Source organism: Ranitomeya variabilis, chromosome 6, assembly GCF_051348905.1.
Source record: "Ranitomeya variabilis isolate aRanVar5 chromosome 6, aRanVar5.hap1, whole genome shotgun sequence".
Classification (NCBI taxonomy): Eukaryota; Metazoa; Chordata; class Amphibia; order Anura; family Dendrobatidae; genus Ranitomeya; species Ranitomeya variabilis.
In genome coordinates, this window is record NC_135237.1 from 445,377,845 (window position 1) to 445,401,094 (window position 23,250).

The 23,250-nt window shown below is 44.9% G+C and overlaps 1 protein-coding gene across 2 annotated transcripts in view; it reads left to right on the forward strand.

Moving 5' to 3' along the window:
- Nucleotides 1–22,527, forward strand: part of MCM4 (minichromosome maintenance complex component 4) — a 65,685-nt gene extending 43,158 nt beyond the window's left edge. For both annotated transcript variants that reach the window (XM_077270468.1, XM_077270467.1), the window contains 9 exons: nt 162–382; nt 3,873–3,993; nt 4,258–4,517; nt 5,443–5,808; nt 5,937–6,064; nt 6,149–6,356; nt 18,224–18,452; nt 18,878–19,011; nt 22,114–22,527. In XM_077270468.1, coding sequence (XP_077126583.1) covers nt 162–382; nt 3,873–3,993; nt 4,258–4,517; nt 5,443–5,808; nt 5,937–6,064; nt 6,149–6,356; nt 18,224–18,452; nt 18,878–19,011; nt 22,114–22,206 — 1,760 coding nt within the window. In that variant the 3' untranslated portion in view covers nt 22,207–22,527. The remainder of the gene's footprint in view (nt 1–161; nt 383–3,872; nt 3,994–4,257; nt 4,518–5,442; nt 5,809–5,936; nt 6,065–6,148; nt 6,357–18,223; nt 18,453–18,877; nt 19,012–22,113) is intronic.
- The last annotated feature ends 723 nt before the right edge of the window (nt 22,528–23,250 follow it).

Here is a 23,250-nt window from a genome sequence, read left to right on the forward strand (position 1 = left end):
AATGACATCTTAATTTAAAAACCTCTTGTGGCAAAATTCAGTTTCTCACTCTGACTTATAAGGATGTTAGAGAATATCAGTTGACTGTGGACTTTCTCTTCAAATGTGAATTGAATGAATTTGAATGGGAGTGATGTTAATATTTTCTACTTTGTTTCTAGATATTGATCAGTTGATCACAATTGGTGGAATGGTCATCAGGACTTCTCAGATTATCCCAGAAATGCAAGAAGCTTTCTTTAAATGTCAAGTATGCTCCTTTACTACCCGGGTGGAGATTGACAGAGGCCGTATTGCAGAGCCATCTGTCTGCAAACATTGTAACACCACACACAGCATGGCGTTGATTCACAATCGCTCTATGTTTTCAGATAAACAAATGGTATGTTTTTCTAATTTTCAGTTTGTGACACAGGACTGTACACATTTTTATAATTCAGGCTAAATTACCAAGTAAGAAACGTGCACCTTTTAAAAGGGGTTGCACTCTTTGATGAAAATGGGAAAATGCATTTCACAGATGCCATGGATAAACTCATTTAACTGCAGTAGACAAATTGTTGGATGTTACTGATGGGCCTCATTTATTTCAAAACCAGTCCCTCTGACACCTAAAATTGCTTTTTCTACCTACTTACTATACTTCCTGTGACATTTTTTTTTTTTTTTTTAGAGGAGTCTCAGAAGTTATGTCACAGGAGGCAGGAACTGCACTCACTCCCTGCAGTTTCCATCGCTCTCCTGGAACAGCACGCCACAGGGAGCAACGCTGCAGCTACTCACTAGTTTCTTGCTTTGCTGCCCTCTCTGAAGACATCCAGGGTGATAGAAGCATAGTGTCAGTACTGAACTCACATCTCCCACAGCTTCCATCGCCATAGCTTCTGTGAAAGATGACTTTGTCAAGGGATGGAGATAGACGCAGTGAGTGACACCAGTGCCACACCACAGCTTCTAGCACTGACCTCAAACGAATTGTCAGTAGGGAGCGGCGCTGGTGTCATGTGCTGATTTTAGCACCGCCCCTGCTGACAACTGGTTTGAGGTCGGTGGTACAAGCTTTCGGCAGTACTGTTGTCACACACTGCTGCTATCTCCGTTTCCTGACGACATCTTTTTCCACATAAGTTATGGCAGCGGCAGAGAAACAAGCCGAGTACCAGAGCTGCACTCCTCTCCCACAGCAACAATCACCCAGGATCCAAGATGTCTTCAGAGGGGGCAACGATGCAAGAAACTTTGTGAGAAACTGCAGTTCTGCACCCCCCCCCCCACCCCCCCCCCACCCCCGTGACGTTCTGTTCAAAAAACACACATATACACTGTGTTTCAAATTATTATGCAAATAATATTTCCTCATATTTTCTCGAAATGACCTATCTGAATTGCAGTCATTGTTATTTTCCAGTCATCTACTATTCTAGTATAATTGCAATGTCTTGGAACAAACTGCCTATGAAAACAGTATCTTTTAAAAAAAAAAATAACACTCAAAATGCATGTTCCAAATTATTATGCACAGCAGAGTTATCAACCTTTTTTTTTATTTTGAACAAAAAAATGGTCAATTGTGAAGTTATAAGCATTATCAGCTTATTACAAAATGAAATCAAACAGTTTTCAAGTGAAAACTTTATTCTAGGTGATGTTTCATTTGCACATAGGACCCCTTGTTCGAAAGAAGCTTCTGAACTCTCTCGTCCATTGAATTTGTCAGTTTTTGGATGGTTTCTGCTTCAATTGTTTTGCATGTGGACAGAATACCCTCCTAGAGCTGTTGCTTAGATGTGAACTGCCTCCCGCCATCATAGACACTCCTTTTGATGATGCTCCAGAGGTTCTCAATGGGGTTGAGGTCAGGGGAAGATGGTGGCCACACCATAAGTTTGTCCTCTTTTATGCCCATAGCAGCCAGAGATGCAGATGTGTTTTTTTCAGCATGAAAATGACCTTGCTGCTTAAAGCACGGTTCTTCCTCTTGAACCATGGCAGGAAGTGTTTTAGAAACTCCACATGATTATGGATTTCATCTTTACCCCTTCAGGGATCATAAAGGGGCCGACAATCTCTCTCCCCATGATTCCAGCCCAAAACATTACTCCACCTCCTCCTTGTTGGTGCCTTAGCCGTGTTTTCATGGGGTGTCCATCAACCAGCCATCCTCCACTCCATCCATCTGGACCATCGAGCGTTGCACGGCACTCATCGGTGAACAAAACAGTTTGGAAGTCAGTCTTCATGTATCGTTTGGCCCACTGGAGCCGTTTCTGCTTGTGTGCAGTGGATAGAGGTGGTCGACAGGATGGCTTACGCACAGCTGCAAACCTCTGAAGGTCCTTGCATCTTGTTGTTTTGGGGACGTTGGAGGCACCAGCAGCTTCAAAAACTTGTCTGCTGCTATGACAAGGCATTTTTGCAGCTGCTCTTTTAACCTTGCGCAATTGCCTGATGGAAAGAGTCCTCAATTTTTCCTTATCAGCACGCACAAGTGTGTGCTGGGAATCAGCTACATACTTCTTGATTATGCGATGATCACGATGAAGTGTCTTGGCAATGTTGATTGTAGTCATGCCTTGACCTAAATACTCCACAATTTGTTGCTTCTCAGCAGCAGACACATCCTTTTTCTTTCCCATTTTGGCAAAAAATGTAGGCTGCTTAATAATGTGGAACAGCCTTCTTAAGTAGTCTTGCCTTTATTTGGACACACCTGCCAAACTATTTTGCACAGGTATCTGCAATTGCTTTCAGTGATATAAAGAGCCCTGACACACATCACCATCAATGAGTGACAAACAAAAAAATTCTAACCTTATCACTCCTAAACTCTTAAGGTACCATCACATTAAGCGACGCTGCAGCGATATAGACAACGATGCCGATCGCTGCAGCGTCACTGTTTCGTCGTTGTGTGGTCGCTGGAGAGCTGTCACACAGACAGCTCTCCAGCGACCAACGATGCCGAAGTCCCCGGGTAACCAGGGTAAACATCGGGTTACTAAGCGCAGGGCCGCGCTTAGTAACCCGATGTTTACCCTGGTTACCATTGTAAATGTTAAAAAAAAAAAAAAAAACCACTCACATTCCGGTGCCTGACACGTCCCCCGGCGTCCGCTTCCCTGCACTCCTTCTGCATCCTGTGTAAGCGCCGCCGGAAAGCAGAGCGGTGACGTCACCGCTGTGCTCTGCTTTACGGCCGGCCGGCGCTGACACAGTGCAGGGAAGCGGACGCCGGGGGACGCGACAGACACCGGAATGTAAGTATGTAGTGTTTGGGTTTTTTTACATTTACAATGGTAACCAGGGTAAATATCGGGTTACTAAGCGCGGCCCTGCGCTTAGTAACCCGATGTTTACCCTGGTTACCAGTGAAGACATCGCTGAATCGGCGTCACACACGCCGACTCAGCGGGTGAGCCAGCGACGAAATAAGGTGCTGGCCTTCTAGCTCCGACCAACGATGTCACAGCAGGATCCTGATCGCTGCTGCGTGTCAAACACAACGATATCACTATCCAGGATGCTGCAACGTCACGGATCGCTATAGTTATCGTTGTTCAGTGTGAAGGTACCTTTAGTGCATAAAAATTTGGAACACAGTGTAGAGATTACGGTAGGTAGATAATGAGAAGTGTAGGGTATTGTGCAATAAAGCAAGTAAAGTAGTTATGGTGTAAAGATGGTTAAATACACTTTGGGTGCCGTACTACCCCTTTAATTGGAAAGCTGTTTACAGGCAAAATGTCTCATCCTTTTCTAAATTGCTCTTTCATTGGATGGATGCCCAGCCAAGTCAGCATTTGTTGGGGCTTTGTATATTGTATCTGATTTTAGTCTGGCTCATGTTTGATATTCGGATGATTACTTTGTAGATAAAACTACAAGAGTCTCCTGAGGATATGCCAGCCGGACAGACTCCTCACACTATAATTTTATATGCACACAATGACTTGGTGGATAAGGTGCAGCCTGGAGATCGCGTTAATATAACAGGTAGGTCTGTGTTTATTGATTATTATTTATTGTATTTCATGGAAACAGAAGGATTTCCATGCAGTTATGTACAGAAAAAACGTAATTGTGTGGTAACGTGCACATTTCATGTCTGTATTCTATTGATTATGTAAATGCTCTTTTATCGGTCAGCGGTCGATCAAAAGTGCATTATTCACACCAATGAAGCATTCTTAAATGGTTTTATTTCTATTTTTGTAGAATGTTATGACTTTTTACATTTCATTTTTGTTTTTATTGCAGGTATTTACAGAGCTGTTCCCATTCGCGTGAACCCCAAAGTCAGCAATGTCAAGTCTGTATATAAAACTCATATTGATGTCATCCATTATCGGAAGACAGACTCCAAACGTCTTCATGGAATTGACGACGAGTCAGAGCAAAAATTGTTCACAGAGGAGCGTGTGCAGATATTAAAAGAACTGGCTTCTAAGCCTGACATTTATGAAAGGCTCGCTGCTGCACTTGCACCTAGCATATATGAGCATGAAGATATCAAAAAGGTGTCTATTGTAAACCATTTTGCCTTGAGTCCTATAGCAGGGAAAATCTATATAACCATATTTGCTTTAATAGCTAGTGTCTAGTATCAGCTGTTTTTAAATGGTCTGTACTTGTAAAATGCCATTAATTGTCTTTAGTACTATCTTGCGGGTTTACATTTTAAAAATTGCACCCATGATCAATATGGACCAAATTGTTAATAAAAGGCTGTGTATACTGATTGATAAGGGGGTGATACTTGTACACAAGCCCCTGTTTGTAGACTCAAATTAGGTGAATGGTGGGTGTCCAGGGGATGATTTAACAGTAAGGATGGTTTCACATTGCACTTATCATGGTTCCCATTGGGGCTTGTGTCCAAAGCTCCCCATCCCTTGCCACCAACTCCCCACCCCAAAACTGGATCCGGACGTATGTCCCCGACAGGCTATAGAGTACAATGGTGCCAGCAGAACGAATGTGTGCTCTGTCGTGCCTACTGGAGGCAGACTCTCAGACCTAGTAGATGGGTGCTTGGCTCCAGTAGGTGTATGCGCCCAAAAATGAGACACGACAGAGCTCATGTATGCTGTGCTGTCACCATTATAGTCTATGGCCTTATTGGTGCATCTGAGTCCTGTTTCGCAGGGATGGGGGAGTCGGACGCAAGCCCCGACTGGGCCGATGAATGTGAAGATAAGTGCAATCTGACAGCATCCTTACACTTCGCTAAAATGCACACAGAACCTGAAAAAAAATTTCAATTCTGCTTCTCAAACATCGGCTACTAATATTGGAGCTGTAGTCCTAATATTTTGGTTGTGGCTAGTGTTTTAGGTAATTAAATATTACCTAGGTCTTTAGAAGTAAAACTGTTAATATATTTAAAGTCTTTAATTTTTATTTACTGTTCAACTTTTCTCACAAACATGTCTGTCTGTGCAGGGCATTTTGCTGCAGCTTTTCGGGGGCACGCGCAAAGATTTCAGTCACACAGGAAGAGGAAATTTCAGAGCCGAAGTTAATATTCTTCTTTGTGGTGATCCCGGCACAAGTAAATCTCAGCTTCTGCAGTATGTGTACAATCTCGTTCCTAGAGGGCAGTATACATCTGGGAAAGGCTCAAGTGCTGTAGGCTTAACAGCCTATGTGATGAAGGATCCAGAGACCAGGCAGCTAGTCCTCCAAACAGGAGCCCTCGTGCTAAGTGACAACGGCATTTGTTGTATTGATGAGTTTGACAAAATGAGTGAAAGCACTAGATCTGTGCTTCATGAAGTGATGGAACAGCAGACCCTATCAATTGCTAAGGTATGTGTGCACAGGGTACTTTATTAAGCTTAGCCGTGAAGTAGTTGTCAGCTAAAACGTTTCATGTGCTTTATATATTTATGAGTTGTATTTGCAGCTGTATTGAACTGTTTTTCCCTGCTTTTTAGGCTGGGATTATCTGTCAGCTAAATGCACGTACATCTGTTCTAGCTGCTGCAAATCCTGTGGAGTCTCAGTGGAATCCTAAAAAAACTACAATAGAAAACATCCAGCTTCCACACACACTTTTGTCGAGGTAAGAATTCATTGACTGCTTGAGATGTTTCCTAAAAGTGTGGTTCCCAAGAGGCAAATTTTAACTTGTATTTTTTTTTTTTAGGTTTGACCTTATATTCTTGATGTTGGATCCACAAGATGAGACCTATGACCGGCGACTTGCTCACCATCTTGTGGCTTTGTACTACCAGAGTGAGGAGCAGTTAAATGAGGAGCAACTGGATATGGCTGTTTTAAAGGATTACATTGCATATGCTCGCACTTACGTCCATCCTCGACTAAGCGAGGAAGCCAGCCAAGCTCTTATTGAGGTAAAATAAACCACACTAGCACATGCTGCAATTTATCTTTCTACCTTAAGTAGACTTGCGGTCCATGTGGTAAGTCAAGCACAGTCTGAGATTGGTCTGCTGTTCACCAATATCTAAAATACCGTATATACTCGAGTATAAGCTGAGATTTTCAGCCCAAAAAATGGGCTGAAAGTGCCTCTCTCGGCTTATACTGGAGTCATGGTTGGCAGGTGAGGGGGAGTGACGACGGTCACAAATTCACCCGCTCCTGACGCGGTCCCTGCATGTCCCATGGTCTCCGGCGCCGGCAGCTTCTTCCCCTGTTTAGCGGTCACGTGGTACCGCTCATTAAAGTAATGAATATGGACTCCACTCCCATAGGGGTGGAGCCGCATATTCATTCCTGCAATGAGCGGTACCAGTGACCGCTGAACAGAGGAAGAAGCTGCGGGCGCCGGAGACCATCTGTCCGGGAGAAGCTGCCAGGGACCGCTCCGGGAGCAGGTGAGTATTTCATATTTACCTTCCCTCGTTCCACCGTCGCCGCGTCCTCTGCAGTGACTGTTCAGGTCAGAGGGCGCGATGACGTATTAGTATGCGCGCCGCCCTCTGCCTGAACAGTCACTGCGGAGAGACGGGACGCTGAGGAGCAGCGGGCAGTGACGAGTGGTGAGTGTAATTTTTTTTTTATTATTGCAGCAGCATTATATGTGGCACATTGTTATATGGAGCATCTATGCGGCCATAATGAACTGTATGGAGCATTACATGTGGCACATTGTTATATGGAGCATCTTATGGGGCCATAATGAACTGTATGGAGCATTATATGTGGCACATTTTTATATGGAGTATCTTAACCCCTTAGTGACCGAGCCAATTTTTACAATTCTGACCAGTGTCACTTTAAGAGGTTATAACTCTGGAACGCTTTATCGGATCCCGCTGATTCTGAGATTCTTTTTTCGTGACATATTGTACTTCAAGTTAGTGGTAACATTTCTTCGATATTACTTGCGATTATTTATAAAAAAAATGGAAATATGGTGAAAATTTTTAAAATTTTGCAATTTTCAAACTTTGTATTTTTATGCCCTTAAATCAGAGAGATATGTCACAAAAAATAGTTAATAAATAAAATTTCCCACATGTCCACTTTACATCAGCACAATTTTGGAAACAATTTTTTTTTGTTAGGGAGTTATAAGGGTTAAAAGTTGACCAGCAATTTCTCATTTTTACAACACCATGTTTTTTTTAGGGACCACATCACCTTTGAAGTCATTTTGAGGGGTCTATATGATGGAAAATAACCAAGTGTGACACCATTCTAAAAACTGCACCCCTCAAGCTGCTCAAAACCACATTCAAGAAGTTTATTAACCCTTTACGTACTTCACAGGAACTGAAACAATATGGAAGAAAAAAATGAACATTTCACTTTTTTTTGCAAACATTTTACTTCAGAACCATTTTTTTTAATTTTCACAAGTGTAAAAACAGAAATTTAACCACAAATTTTGTTGTGCAATTTTTCCTGAGTACGCCGATACCCCATATGTGGAGGTAAACCACTGTTTGGGCACACCGCAGAGCTTGGAAGTGAAGGAGCACCGTTTGACTGTTTCAATGCAGAATTGGCTGGAATTGAGATCGGATGCCATGTCGCGTTTGGAGAGCCCCTGATGTGCCTAAACAGTGGAAACCCCCCACAAGTGATACCATTTTGGAAACTAGACCCCTTAAGGAACTTATCTAGATGTGTGGTGAGCACTTTAAACCCCCAGGTGCTTCACAGAAGTTTATAACGTAGAGCCGTGAAAATAAAAAAATCGCATTTTTTCTACAAAAATGATCTTTTTGCCTCCAAATTTTTATTTTACCAAGGGTAACAGGAGAAATTGGACCCCAAAAGTTGTTGTCCAATTTATCCCGAGTACGCTGATGCCCCATATGTGGGGGTAAACCACTGGTTGGGCGCACGGCAGAGCTCAGAAGGGAGGGAGCACCATTTGACTTTTTTAGTGCAAAATTGGCTGTCGTGTTTGGAGACCCCCTGATGTACCTAAACAGTGGAAACCCCCAAATTATAACTCCAACCCTAACTCGAACACACCCCTAACCCTAATCTCAACCCGATCCATAATCCTAATCACAACCCTAACCCCAAAACAGCCCTAATCCCAAACTTCACCCTAATCCCAAACGTAACCCTAATCCCAACCCTAATCCCAAACCCTAACCCTAATCCCAACTCTAACCCTAACTTTAGCCCCAACCCTAACCATAACTTTAGCCCCGTCGTCACAAAAAAAGTTCAATGTAACCTTTTTTTGTACGTCGCGTCCGCCATTTCCGCGCATGCGTGGCCGTAACTCTGCCCCCTCCTCCCCAGGACATAGACTGGGCAGCGGATGCGTTGAAAAACTGCATCCGCTGCCCACGTTGTGCACAATTTTCACAACGTGCGTCGGTACGTCGGGCCGACGCATTGCGACCGCCCCGTACCGACGCAAGTGTGAAAGAAGCCTAAGGCTACTTTCACACTAGCGTCGTACTCGGCCCATCGCAGTGTGTCGGGCTGACGTACCGACGCTAGCGTTGTAAGCGCCACACAACGGGTGCAGCGGATGCTGTTTTTTCAATGCATCCGCTGCCTTATTGTGAGGTGCGGGGGGGCGGAGTTCCGGCCGCGCATGCGCGGTCGGAAATGGCGGACACGTCGCACAAAAAAGTTACATGTAGCTTTTTTTGTGCCGACGGTCCGCCAAAGCACGACGCATCCGTCACACGACGGATGCGACATGTGGCAATCCGTCGCAATGCGTCGCTAATGCAAGCCAATGGAGAAAAAACGCATCCTGCAAGCACTTTTGCAGGATGCGTTTTTTTCTCCAACGACGCATTGCGACGGAAGCCAAAAAACGCTAGTGTGAAAGTAGCCTAACCCTAACCCTAAATTTAGCCCCAACCCTAACCCTAGCCCTAACCCTAATTTTAGCCCCAACTCGTCTCTCCTGCCGGCCGGCAGATGGCAGCAGATGGCGGGCGCACTGCGCATGCGCCCGCTATGAGGAAAAAGTCGGCCGGCAGGAGGAGACGGAAGAGGACCCAGGGACACCGGGTGAGTATGATAGGGTCCCCGAATCCCCCTATTTCTCTGTCCTCTGATGTGCGATCACATCAGAGGACAGAATTACAGATCGCTTTTTTTTTTTTTTTTTTTGCGGTCGCTGGTAAACTGTTCATTACCGGCGATCGCAAAACAGGGGTCGGTGCAAACCGACCCCGATCATGTTCTTTGGGGTCTCGGCCACCCCCGGCAGCCTAGACCCCAAAGATCTTCCGGGCCGCGGGCGCACTGCGCGTGCGCCCGCCATTTTTTCCCGGAAAAAAGATGGCGGCGCCCATCGGGAGCCACGAGGAGCACCGGGGGAGATAGGTGAGTATTGGGGGGCTATCGGAGGCCATCGGGGACCCTATTTCTCTGTCCTCCGATGTGCGGTCACATCGGAGGACAGAGAAATTAAATGGCAAATCGCGGTTTTTTGTGTTTTTTTTGCGACCGCCGGTAAACGGTTAATTACCGGCGATCGCAACTCGGGGGTCGGTAAAACCCCCCCCGAATCATGTTCTCTGGGGTCTCGGCTACCCTCGGCAACCGAGACCCCAGAGAAAATCCGACTCTGGGGGGCGCTATTCACTTTTTCCACAGCGCCGTTAATTAACGGCGCTGTGGTTTAAGTACCCTTAGCGGCCGCCATTAAAAGGCGTATCGGCGGTCGTTAAGGGGTTAAAGGGCCATAATCAGCATTTGTGCAGCATTATATGGGCCAAATAGCTGTATGAAGCATCTTATGGGGCCATAATCAGCATTTGTGTAGCATTATATGTGGCGTATTTTGTATGGAGCATCTTATGGGGCTCCTGATTCAATATGGATATTCAAAAACACTTAACCTACTGATTTCTTAATTAATTTTCCTTTTATTGGTATCTACTGTTATTTTTGAAATTTACCGGTAGCTGCTGCATTTTCCACCCTAGGCTTATACTCGAGTCAATAAGTTTTCCCAGTTTTTTGTTGCAAAATTAGGGGGGTCGGCTTATACTAGAGTATATACGGTATGTTATTGTGAGGATAATCATATGAATAGAATATGCCTACAGTTGTGGCCAAAAGTATTGACACCCCTGCAATTCTGTCAGATAATACTCAGTTTCTTCCTGAACATGATTGCAGATACAAATTCTTTGGTATTATTATCTTCATTTAATTTGTCTTAAATGAAAAAACACAAAAGAGAATGAAGAAAAAAGCAAAACATTGATCATTTCACACAAAACTCCAAAAATGGGCCAGACAAAAGTATTGGCACCCTCAGCCTAATACTTGGTTGCACAACCTTTAGCCAAAATAACTGCGACCAACCGCTTCCTGTAACCATCAATGAGCTTCTTACAATGCTCTGCTAGAATTTTAGACCATTCTTCTTTGGAGAAGGCACCCTTCAAATATCAGGGACCTGGAGCAGTTTGCCAAACTGCCATTTTCTCTAGTCACCTTCCACGACGGCATATGGAGGTTGTCTCTTTGCCCTAATGGGGAACAGGAAACACAGAGGTTAAAGGGACTTCCCACCTCCCACTTGCCAGTGTCTTTCCTGTTCCCCATGGGACAGGGAGAGGTTTCCTCATGTGCTGTAGTGGCCGGTGGCTACGGTACCTTGCAGGCGCTGCCTGTTTAGCCGGGCAGCAGATGGTCGCCTCTGGCCTCCTCCTCATGCTGCTCCCGTCGTCCTGCTTGCAGGTCCTCGGGACCCCCTCCCGGCCTTCCCGCGCCCCCACGAGGGCAAAGCAGGCCGGGGTTCCCTGACCGGGCTCCTCCTGGAGCTGCCCGGCGTCCTCCTCCTCCATGGTCGGCTCGGCGTTCCGGAAGTGACGTCAGCGGCTCTCGCGCGTCACTTCCGGTTTCTTCATGCATTCAGAAGCCGGTACTTCCGGGTTTCGCCGGCCGGCGTGTCGGACCGCACAGCTCCCTCACCTGGATTCCGGAGGGGGAGGGGGATTAATCGCTGGAGCAGGTGCTTGGACGGCGTCCATAAAAGCCTGCTGAACCACCACTGAGGTAAGGCTATCTCCTTCAGTATGGAAGGTTCTTCATGCCCCGTATCTGCGGAGCCCAGCGCCACCCCTGCCTCTGTAAGTGTTCGCAGGGATGGGATCCGGGAGGAGTGTAGCAGGGGTTAGAAGTCCTCACCCCTCTCTCCCTTTATATATTTCAGGGAGAAAAACCTGCCCCTAAAGGTGCCTATAGAAAGAAGTGCCCTATCTGTTCCTCTAAATGTCCTAACTGGGACAAGAAACTCTGTCAGTCATGTACGGACAAGATAATAAGAGCTGAGCAGCCATCACTATTGGATGAGATTCGCTCATTAGTAAAACAGGAGGTACAATCTTCTCTGGCAGCCTTTACACCTCCACCCCCACCTCCATCTCCGCAGCCACAACCTCATTCCCCGGCTAAAAAGAGGAAAATTCAGGTTGTGGAATCTGATTCTGATTCGGACCTCTCTCATGGCTCATCTGTTGGCTGGGAGGATCCAGTATCTCCTAAAGCTGAGGTCAGGAAATACCTCTTTTCCTCAGACTATATTGAGGATCTAGTCTCTGCTGTCCGTAATACCATGGGACTAGAAGAGGAACCTGTACCGCAGTCCATACAGGATCAGATGTTCGGTGGTCTTTCATCGGAGAAGAGAGTTGGCTTCCCAGTTCATGCCAATATCATCAGTATGATTAATCAGGAATGGGAACTACCTGAGAAGCGTCTCAGTACCCCTTCAGAAATGAAGCACAGATTTCTGCTTGAGGATGACCTTAAATTAGATATTCCCAAGGTCGATGTGCAAGTGGCTAGAGTCGCCAAGAGAACTGCACTCCCCTTTGAGGATTCTTCTCAATTGAAGGATCCCATGGATAGGAAGATCGAAAGTCTCCTCAGAAAATCATGGGAAACTTCTGCAGCTGTCCTTAAGGTCCACCTGTGTGGCAAGAGCTCTCTCCTGCTGGCTTGAAAAATTAGAGAATCACATATCTCAAGGTACCTCAAGAGGCGAGATATTGGATTCCCTACCCATTTTGCATAAAGCTACAGGGTATTTGGCGGACGCTTCTCTGGAATCTGTAAGAGTCGCCGCCAGATCCCTCGTACTTTCCAACTCTGCCAGAAGAGCCCTCTGGCTTAAGCTCTGGAGTGGGGATATCACCTCTAAGTCTAAGCTCTGCACCATACCCTTCAAAGGAGACTACGTCTTTGGTCCTGCCCTAGACGATATTCTCGATAAAGCCACCGACAAAAAGAAGGCGCTCCCTGAGCAAAAACAGCCTAAGAAACGTTTTTTTCGTGGCCCACAACCTCAGTCCTCTCAAGCAAGAGGCAAAGGAAAAACCGGCAGGTGGAGCTACGCAAAGGGTAGGGGAAAGAATATCTTTGTCCCGCAACAGCAGCAGCAGCAACAATCCCAGCAGGACAAACAATGACTCCGACCCGGTGGGGGGAAGACTCTCGAAATATGTGGTTCAGTGGGAGGATATTACCAGCTCCCACTGGGTTCTCAATGTCATCAGAGACGGCCTGTTAATAGAGTTAATTTCTCCCCCACCTCAGGGTCTAAAAGTCACTTCCCTTCCATCATCAAGGGATCGCAGTCTATTGTCCTTAGGTCTCAAAGACCTTATCAGATCAAATGTAATTTCCCCAGTCCCACAATCAGAGTGGGGAAAGGGACACTATTCCCGACTCTTCCTGGTTCCCAAACCTTCAGGAGACGTCCGGATTATTATAAACTTAAAGGGTCTGAACCAGCACGTGAAATATCGCAAGTTCAAGATGGAGTCCGTAAGATCTGCGATTCCTCTGATAGAACATCACTCTTTTATGGCTACCATCGATCTCAAGGATGCGTATTTCCACATCCCTATTCACCCGAGACACAGAAAATATCTCAGGTTTTCGATACAGGGGAATCATCGGGTGGAGCACTATCAGTTTGGAGTCCTTCCCTTCGGCATTTCATCAGCACCAAGGGTGTTCTCCAAGGTGATGGCCGAAGTAGTGTCATTTATCCGAAAGCAAGGTGTCTGTATAGTGCCCTATCTGGACGATCTTCTGATAGTTGCTTCCACCGAGATAACCCTGATAGCACATGTCTCTACCACCCTAGACATTCTGAGATCCCTAGGTTGGATTCCGAACCTACAAAAATCTCAGCTTCAACCTGCAAAAACCAGGAGATTTCTGGGAGTAATGCTGGACTCAGCAAGACAAATGTCCTTCCTCCCGGACGATCACAGGCTTCCCCTACTAACAAAAATCAGGAAGTTCAAAGAAATGAGATCCCCTACTCTGCGAGAGGGAATGTCGCTGTTGGGTTCCATGACAGCCTGCATACAGTCGGTGGCTTGGGCTCAAGCACACTCAAGGACTCTGCAAGCCCACATTCTACACAATTGGGATGGTCGACCTGGCACTCTTGCCAAGAGGATCCACACTCCGGGCAGAGTGAAAGCCTCTTTAACATGGTGGATGAAGCCCAGGAACCTTCTGAAAGGAGTATGCTGGATTCAGTCTCCTCTAACCACCATCAAAACAGATGCCAGCAAGAGAGGCTGGGGAGCCATAGTGAACCATGTCCCCTATCAGGGCCAGTGGAGCCAATCGATTTCCGAGAAATCATCAAATTTCAGGGAGCTCAAGGCTGTGGAAGAGACTCTACTAGCGGCAAGGCATCAGATTTCGGGTCATCATGTACAGATATACTCGGACAACATGACCACGGTGGCCCATATCAGGCACCAGGGCAGTACAAGAACCCTCAGTCTAATAAAAATCTCCGCTCGAATCTTTTCTTGGGCCGAAAAGCACTTACTATCCCTGACGGCAATCCACCTCAAGGGAACTACAAATATTCAGGCAGACTACCTAAGCCGCCAGAAAATCCATCCTGGCGAATGGAGCCTGGATCCTCAAACATTCAGCATGCTAGTTCACAGATGGGGTCATCCAGACGTCGACCTCTTTGCCTCTCACCAGAACGCAAAGGTCGAAACCTTTTTTTCCCTGAACCCGAGAGGCAATCCCAGGGGGTTGGATGCTTTAACCCAAGATTGGCCGTTTCATCTTGCTTATGCTTTTCCGCCAATCCCCATCCTTGCCAAGGTTCTACGGAAGATACGCCTAGAAAGGACTCCAACTATCCTGATAGCTCCATTGTGGCCCAAAAGGAGTTGGTTCAACCTAATTACCCAACTACAAGTGGATGGACCAGTAATGTTGCCGATAAAACACGATCTTCTTTCTCAGGGTCCCATTCTCCACCCAGACCCTCAGAAGTGGAGCTTGGCGGCGTGGTTGCTGAAACCCAGGTTTTAAGAGCTAAAGGACTATCAATTCCTGTCATAGCTACCCTACAAAAATCGAGAAAACCGGTGACCAACGCCATCTACAACAAGATCTGGAAAAAGTTTTCTTCATTCTGTCTGCCTAACCTTCCAGACCCCCTCAAGCCTAATATACCCATCATATTGGACTTTTTGCAAAAAGGCTTGGAAATAGGTCTCAGGCCCAGTACCCTCAAGGTCCAGGTCTCTGCACTTAGCTCGGTCTTTGATCAAGATTTAGCGAGTCATCGCTGGATTAAAAGGTTCATGACATCGGCTACTAGAATGAATCCTAGAAAACAGGTCATAGTTCCCCCATGGGATCTCAATATAGTTCTGCAGGGTCTGACAGGTCCACCCATTGAACCGCTATCATCTTGTTCTCCACAAAACCTAGCCTATAAAGCCGTGTTCTTGGTTGCCATTACTTCAGCCAGAAGGATTGGTGAATTACAGGCCTTGTCTACACGAGAACCTTATCTCCTGGTAAGAGATGATTCAATTGTGCTTCGTCTTGATCCGTCCTTTCTTCCGAAGGTTATCTCTGACTTCCACCGTTCTCAAGAGATTTTTCTACCAACCTTTTGCCACAATCCAACAAACTCGGAAGAAAGAAGATTCAACACCTTGGATGTTCGACGTATTCTTTTACAATACTTGGACCACACCAGTACATTCCGAATTGATCATAACCTGTTTGTCCATCTCTCAGGACAAAACAAAGGGAAAAAAGTAGCCAAAAGTACCATCGCTACATGGATCAAGAAGGCTATTACGGAAGCCTATCTCGCTCAAAACAAGTTACCTCCAGTAGGTATCAAAGCCCATTCAACAAGATCCACTTCGGTTTCCTGGGCAGAAAGAGCAGGCGCATCTCCGGAGCAGATTTGCAGGGCAGCAACGTGGTCTTCACTCCATACCTTCTCTAAACATTACAGACTAGATGTATTGTCCAACAAGGACTTAGCCTTCGGCCGCAAAGTACTCCAGGCCGTTGTCCCTCCCTAGTGCCAAAATTAGTTGGTATTCCTCCATATGCCGTCGTGGAAGGTGACTAGAGAAAATAGAATTATTCTTACCGTTAATTCGGTTTCTAGGAACCTTCCACGACGGCACTAATTTCCCACCCGATATATATTCCTGGATTAGTTCTGGGATTTTAAAGGTAAACCAGTGCAATGGTCTCAGTTGTAAGTCACTGGCAAGTGGGAGGTCCTTTTAACCTCTGTGTTTCCTGTTCCCTATTAGGGCAAAGAGACAACCTCCATATGCCGTCGTGGAAGGTTCCTAGAAACCGAATTAACGGTAAGAATAATTCTATTTTTAGATCTCTCCACAGGTGTTCTATGGGATTCAGGTCTGGACTCATTGCTGGCCACCTTAGAAGTCTCCAGTGCTTTCTCTCGAACCATTTTCTAGTGCTTTTTGAAGTGTGTTTTGGGTCATTTTCCTGCTGGAAGACCCATGACCTCTGAGGGAGACCCAGCTTTCTCACACTGGGCCCTACATTATGCTGCAAAATTTGTTGGTAGTCTTCAGACTTCATAATGCCATGCACACGGTCAAGGAGTCCAGTGCCAGAGGCAGCAAAGCAACCCCAAAACATCAGGGAGCCTCCGCCATGTTTGACTGTAGGGACCGTGTTCTTTTCTTTGAATGCCTCTTTTTTTTTTTTTTTTTTTTTTTTTTTTTTTTCCCCCTGTAAACTCTATGTTGGTGCCTTTGCCCAAAAAGCTCTACTTTTGTCTCATCTGACCAGAGAACATTCTTCCAAAACGTTTTAGGCTTTTTCAGGTAAGTTTTGGCAAACTCCAGCCTGGCTTTTTTATGTCTCTGGGTAAGAAGTGGGGTCTTCCTGGGTCTCCTACCAATACAGTCCCTTTTCATTCAGACGCTGACGGATAGTACGGGTTGACACTGTTGTATCCTCGGACTGCAGGGCAGCTTGAACTTGTTTGGATGTTAGTCGAGGTTCTTTATCCAACATCCGCACAATCTTGCGTTGAAATCTCTTGTCAATTTTTCTTTTCCGACCACATCTAGGGAGGTTAGCCACAGTGCCATGGGCTTTAAACTTCTTGATGACACTGCGCACGGTAGACACAGGAACATTCAGGTCTTTGGAGATGGACTTGTAGCCTTGAGATTGCTCATGCTTCCTCACAATTTGGTTTCTCAAGTCCTCAGACAGTTCTTTGGTCTTCTTTCTTTTCTCCATGCTCAATGTCGTACACACAAGGACACAGGACAGAGGTTGAGTCAACTTTAATCCATGTCAACTGGCTGCAAGTGTGATTTAGTTATTGCCAACACCTGTTAGGTGCCACAGGTAAGTTACAGGTGCTGTTAATTACACAAATTAGAGAAGCATCACATGATTTTTCGAACAGTGCCAATACTTTTGTCCACCCCCTTTTTTATGTTTAGTGTGGAATTACATCCGATTTGGCTTTAGGACAATTCTTTTTGTGTTTTTTCATTTAAGACAAATTAAATGAAGATAATAATACCAAAGAATTTGTTTGCAATCATTTTCAGGAAGAAACAGAGTATTATCTGACAGAATTGCAGGGGTGTCAATACTTTTGGCCACAATTGTATTGAAATCTGTGGAGACCTTAAAATATTCAGACATCTCATTGCTGTTATTAACCGTTTAGTTTTTGTTCTGCATTACGCACATAGTGTTTATAATATTTATTTCTGGAAGATGCATTAATGGTATGTCCACATGTTCAGTATTAGGCAGCGCTTTGGACCCAGCACATGTCCGCTGCGTCCAAAGCGCTGCCGGCTTTTGAATGCAGGTGAATCTGCATGTGTGCCTTGAACTGTGCGGAATCACTGCGCTGAATACATTGTACGGGTGATATTTAAATAGATATAAATAGGCATGCTGCGGGTCTGGAAAGACGCGCCGCATGTGTGTCTCAGGAAGGCAAAGCGTGCTGGTGCACACATAGTGGGCATGGGATTTCTTGAAATTTCATCGAGTATGCTGTAACATCTGGACCCTGCGGATGTACGCAGTATCCAACCCGCAGCGTTTAATGACCGTGGGAACATACACTAAGGCACATTAACAAAACCCTGCAGCATTTAGTTACGGCCATAATTCCCATGTTGACCCAAGCTCCTGACCCCAGCAGCCTCTTATGCTCGAATCTGACCTGGAGATCCACGGTCAGACTAGGAATAGATGCTGTAAGACCATAATAAAATAGGTGTATTTTATCATGTAAGTGTGCTGTTAAAAGAATTGAACAATGTAGATATAGTAATTTGTTTCTTAGTTTAAGTACACTTCAAAAATATCACTACCTGGTGACTTAATATGAACAATGGAATTGTAAATGCTCTACTTTGAACTGTTTCTTCAGCATCTTTTTCTTGTAACAAAAATTAGGCGTAATACTTTTTTTTTTTTTTCTTAAATAAAAAAGGCTTATGTAGACATGAGAAAAATTGGCAGTGGCCGTGGGATGGTATCCGCTTATCCAAGGCAGTTGGAGTCTCTGATTCGTCTTTCTGAATCTCATGCCAAAGTGCGATTTTCTAGTAAAGTGGAAACTATTGATGTAGAAGAAGCTAAACGTCTTCATCGTGAAGCTTTAAAACAATCTGCAACGGATCCAAGAACCGGCATTGTAGATATCTCAATTCTTACTACAGGTATAGTAAGCTTCAGTGTTTCATATTAATCAAAGCTGCTCTTTTTTTCCTCCATGGAAGGAATTTCACTATAGCTCACTCCGTGACTGACTTCGTCATATGAAAATAGTCACTATTACTTGAATTAATGGATCCCGTGGTTCCCTAAAGGGACAACTTTGTGTCTGATGGTATCAAAGATGCTGCATGTTGCACGATTGTACAGAAAATGTCTTCACTTATGTCCCATCGGTTTTTATTTAATGCCAATTGTGTACAACTTGTTTATATAAATTCATTGTAATTTCACTTTATTTTTCGCAACCAAAAGTCCCATTGGCATTCGGCCAATGAATGTGAACTGTTTGTGTAGCACCTCTTTAATGGAAGAGGGGGAACTGTGAAATCAACTATTCTTCTCACCTGTAGTAATCTGAATTTTTTAGGAATGAGTGCGACTGCTCGCAAACGCAAAGAGGAACTCGCTCAGGCCCTGAAAAAACTGATCCAGTCTAAGGGCAAAACTCCAGCATTGAAGTACCAGCAGTTGTTTGAGGATCTTCGGGGGCAGTCTGATGCAGTAAGTTGATGATTTATCTTTAAATCAGACCATGTACCGGTATTGTAAATTTGTCATAAGCAACAGGCCCCCCCACCATTCCCGCCTCTTCCTGTAGCAGCGACTGGAGCAAGCTCTAATTACTGTTTAACCATTAAAAATTCCTTTGTCAATAACGCACCCATCCTTCCCCCGTGTTATAGAAAATATTACAAATACTTGAAATCACTTAAATCCTTTTTCTCTACCCTTTTTTTTTCCTCTCCCTCCTTTTGTCTCTCCCAATATAACATAAATTTTAACTGTGCGCTGGAGTATATAATATTAAAATCATTGCCTTTTCAGGTACCCTAATGGACTACAACATTTTGTTTTTGCAAAATATTAAATACTAGATGGTGGCCCGATTCTAACGCATCGGGTATTCTAGAATCTGTATGTTTATTTATGAAGTTTTCAGAATAATGCAATTTACACACAAGATTCGGCCGGCTGCAACTAATTAGCGAAGCGTGGTTCAAATTGCCACGTAGAATATTGCCCAGCCACGTAGTATATTGCCCAGCCACGTAGAATATTGCCCAGCCACGTAGAATATTGCCCAGCCACGTAGAATATTGCCCAGCCACGTAGAATATTGCCCAGCCACGTAGAATATTGCCCAGCCACGTAGAATATTGCCCAGCCACGTAGAATATTGCCCAGCCACGTAGAATATTGCCCAGCCACGTAGAATATTGCCCAGCCACGTAGAATATTGCCCAGCCACGTAGAATATTGCCCAGCCACGTAGAATATTGCCCAGCCACGTAGAATATTGCCCAGCCACGTAGAATATTGCCCAGCCACGTAGAATATTGCCCAGCCACGTAGAATATTGCCCAGCCACGTAGAATATTGCCCAGCCACGTAGAATATTGCCCAGCCACGTAGAATATTGCCCAGCCACGTAGAATATTGCCCAGCCACGTAGAATATTGCCCAGCCACGTAGAATATTGCCCAGCCACGTAGAATATTGCCCAGCCACGTAGTATATTGCCCAGCCACGTAGTATATTGCCCAGCCACGTAGTATATTGCCCAGCCACGTAGTATATTGCCCAGCCACGTAGTATATTGCCCAGCCACGTAGTATATTGCCCAGCCACGTAGTATATTGCCCAGCCACGTAGTATATTGCCCAGCCACGTAGTATATTGCCCAGCCACGTAGTATATTGCCCAGCCACGTAGTATATTGCCCAGCCACGTAGTATATTGCCCAGCCACGTAGTATATTGCCCAGCCACGTAGTATATTGCCCAGCCACGTAGTATATTGCCCAGCCACGTAGTATATTGCCCAGCCCACGTAGTATATTGCCCAGCCCACGTAGTATATTGCCCAGCCCACGTAGTATATTGCCCAGCCCACGTAGTATATTGCCCAGCCCACGTAGTATATTGCCCAGCCCACGTAGTATATAGCAATGTGGGCACCATATCCCTGTTAAAAATAGAATTAAAATAAAAAATAGTATACTCACCCTCCGTCGGCCCCCCGGATCCAGCCAAGGCGTTTACTGATGCTCCTCGCAATGCTCCAGTCCCAAGAGTGCATTGCAGTCTCGCGAGATGATGACGTAGCGGTCTCGTGAGACCGCTACGTCATCATCTCGCGAGACCGCAATGCATGGACCGGTCACCGGAGCTTCGCAAGGAGCGGGAAAGGCCTCGGCTGGATGCGGGGGCCAACGGAAGGTGAGTATATAATGATTTTTTATTATTTTTAACATTAGATCTTTTTACTATTGATGCTGTATAGGCAGCATCAATAGTAAAAAGTTGGTCACACAGGGTTAATAGCAGCGTTAACGGGAGTGCGGCATAACGCGGTCAGTTAACGCTGCCATTAACCCTTAGTGAGCACTGACTGCGGGGAGTAAGGAGCTGCCTTTTTGCCGCCGGACTGTGCCCATCGCTGATTGGTCGTGGCCGTTTTGCTGCGACCAATCAGCGACTTGGGATTTCTGTGACACACAAAGACGAAAGTGACCCTTAGACAATTATATAGTAGATACATTGAGATAACCCCTTTTCCCATTTAAAGCTTGATTTGTACTGCCATTTCATTTTTTTTTCCCTCATTACAATACTACATAATTAAAGTCAGTGAGGCAAAACTTAAGAGAGAAGATATTCTGACGTTTTTTTCCCCCCCACCATATTACCCCACTTTAATTTTTTTTTTTCTCACTGCTTTTCAGTCATTACATTATATTGTAGTTTTAAATAACACAATTCAACTTTACAACTTTTCCTACAAAAAAAATCCCTCAGACTGTTAATGGAAAAATAGTAGTGACCTTTACAAGAAGGGAAGAAAAAGAACACAAAAAAATCAAGTCATGATACAACATCCACAAATGACTCAGATTTTACAACTGACTTGCTATGGCCTTGTCTCATAGGTGATGTATGAGGCACAGAACCATCAGGACTGGTCCAATGTGGAAATATATCAATTTTAGCATGAGAACAAGATCTGTAGCTGCACAATATCCTTAATCAGTACTTCTACGAAAGGGCATTTTTAGCACTAATCTTACTAAAAAATCAGTTAAATTTATGTATACTCTTGCAGACACTGGATGATCCCCCTGCCACTTCCAGCATTGTCCAGGTCCAATGCTACTCTTGTGGTTTTTGACTGTATTGGTCACATTCTCATCAGGTGAATAACTGGCTGCTGATGGTGCTCAGTTGCATTGGTTACAGGTCTGTTTGGGAATAGGATGTACAGTCAGTCTTCGTACATCCTGTTCTAGCTATACAGAGATTTGACTGCTGCATGCCATCAGTTGTGGTCAGTAATTTTCTGCAGCAGTCATTTTCTTAGCCAGAAGAGGAAGCACAGAGACCTGCTGAGGTTCTTGTGCCACACTGGAAGAGGGATGTCACAGTATTAGTAAGGCAAGTATATTTCTATTGGAAGTTACTGAAAACTTAGTGACAGTACTCCTGATATCTGTAAACTGCAGTTGATGTCAGTGTGATGTTCCTATATTTTTATATATTTTTACAATTTGTGTATTACAAACATTTCAAGAATCTATTATCAAACTTTTACTTTTTTTGTGTGCAGGCTATTACAAAGGACATGTTTGATGAAGCTTTGCATGCACTGGCAGATGAAGACTATTTAACAGTGACTGGAAAGACTGTTCGCTTGTTGTAAAATAAGTATTTCAGCAATAGTATTTGCCGCTGTTACTTTTTTTTGCTGAAGAAGCCACGAACATTTGTGATGTACTCCATTATTTTTGCAAGTAGACTGGGTTTATATCTGTTTGTACATATATTGCCTCTTACGGATCAGTTCATCCATACCATGCACAAGAACCAGTTCATTGTGTAACTATTTTAGGTTACTAGCAAAGCCCTGAAGTATTACGGGATAACTGTATTTTCTTTCAGAATGCAACATTCTTGTACATGCTAATAAAAAACAAAACCTGAAAATATTACCTGCAATAAATAAACTTTTGCAAATGTCTTATCTTTTTTTCACTTCTGATTTGTTTCACTTCAGGATGTTACATTGTGTACATAAAATTAACACTAATAATTAGCGTATATACTCAAGTATAAACTGAGATTTTCAGCCCATTTTTTTAGGCTGAAATTGCCCCTCTCGGCTTATACTCGAGTCATACCCAGGGGTCGGCAGGGGAGGGGGAGCAGAGCTGTGTAATAATACTCACCTGCTCCTGGCACGGTCCCTGCACGTCTTTTCCCCGGCAGCTTCTTCCTGTAGTGAGCGGTCACATGGTACCGCTCATTACAGTAATGAATATGGACCCAACTTCCCATAAGAATGGAGCCGCATATTCATTAATGTGATGAGCTGTACCATGTGACTGCTCACTACAGGAAGAAGCTGCCGGGGAACAGACGTGCAACGACGGCGCCAGGAGCAGATGAGTATATAATGCAGGGCGCAATATTCACCTACTCCCCCGTTCCACCGTCGGCACCGCTGCGTCTTCCGCGTCCTCTGCAGTAACGCTCAGGTCAGAGGGCGCGATTAGTGCGCGCCGCCCTCTGCCTGAATGCTGGTGCAGAGGACTGGAAGAGACGTCGGCGGTGGAACGTGGAGCAGGTGAATATAGCAAGTGCCGGGGGCCTGAGAGGTGAGTATGTGATTATTTTTTATTTTGTTTTAATTGCAGCAACAGCATATGGGGCAAATATCTGTATGGAGCATCTTATGGGGCCATGT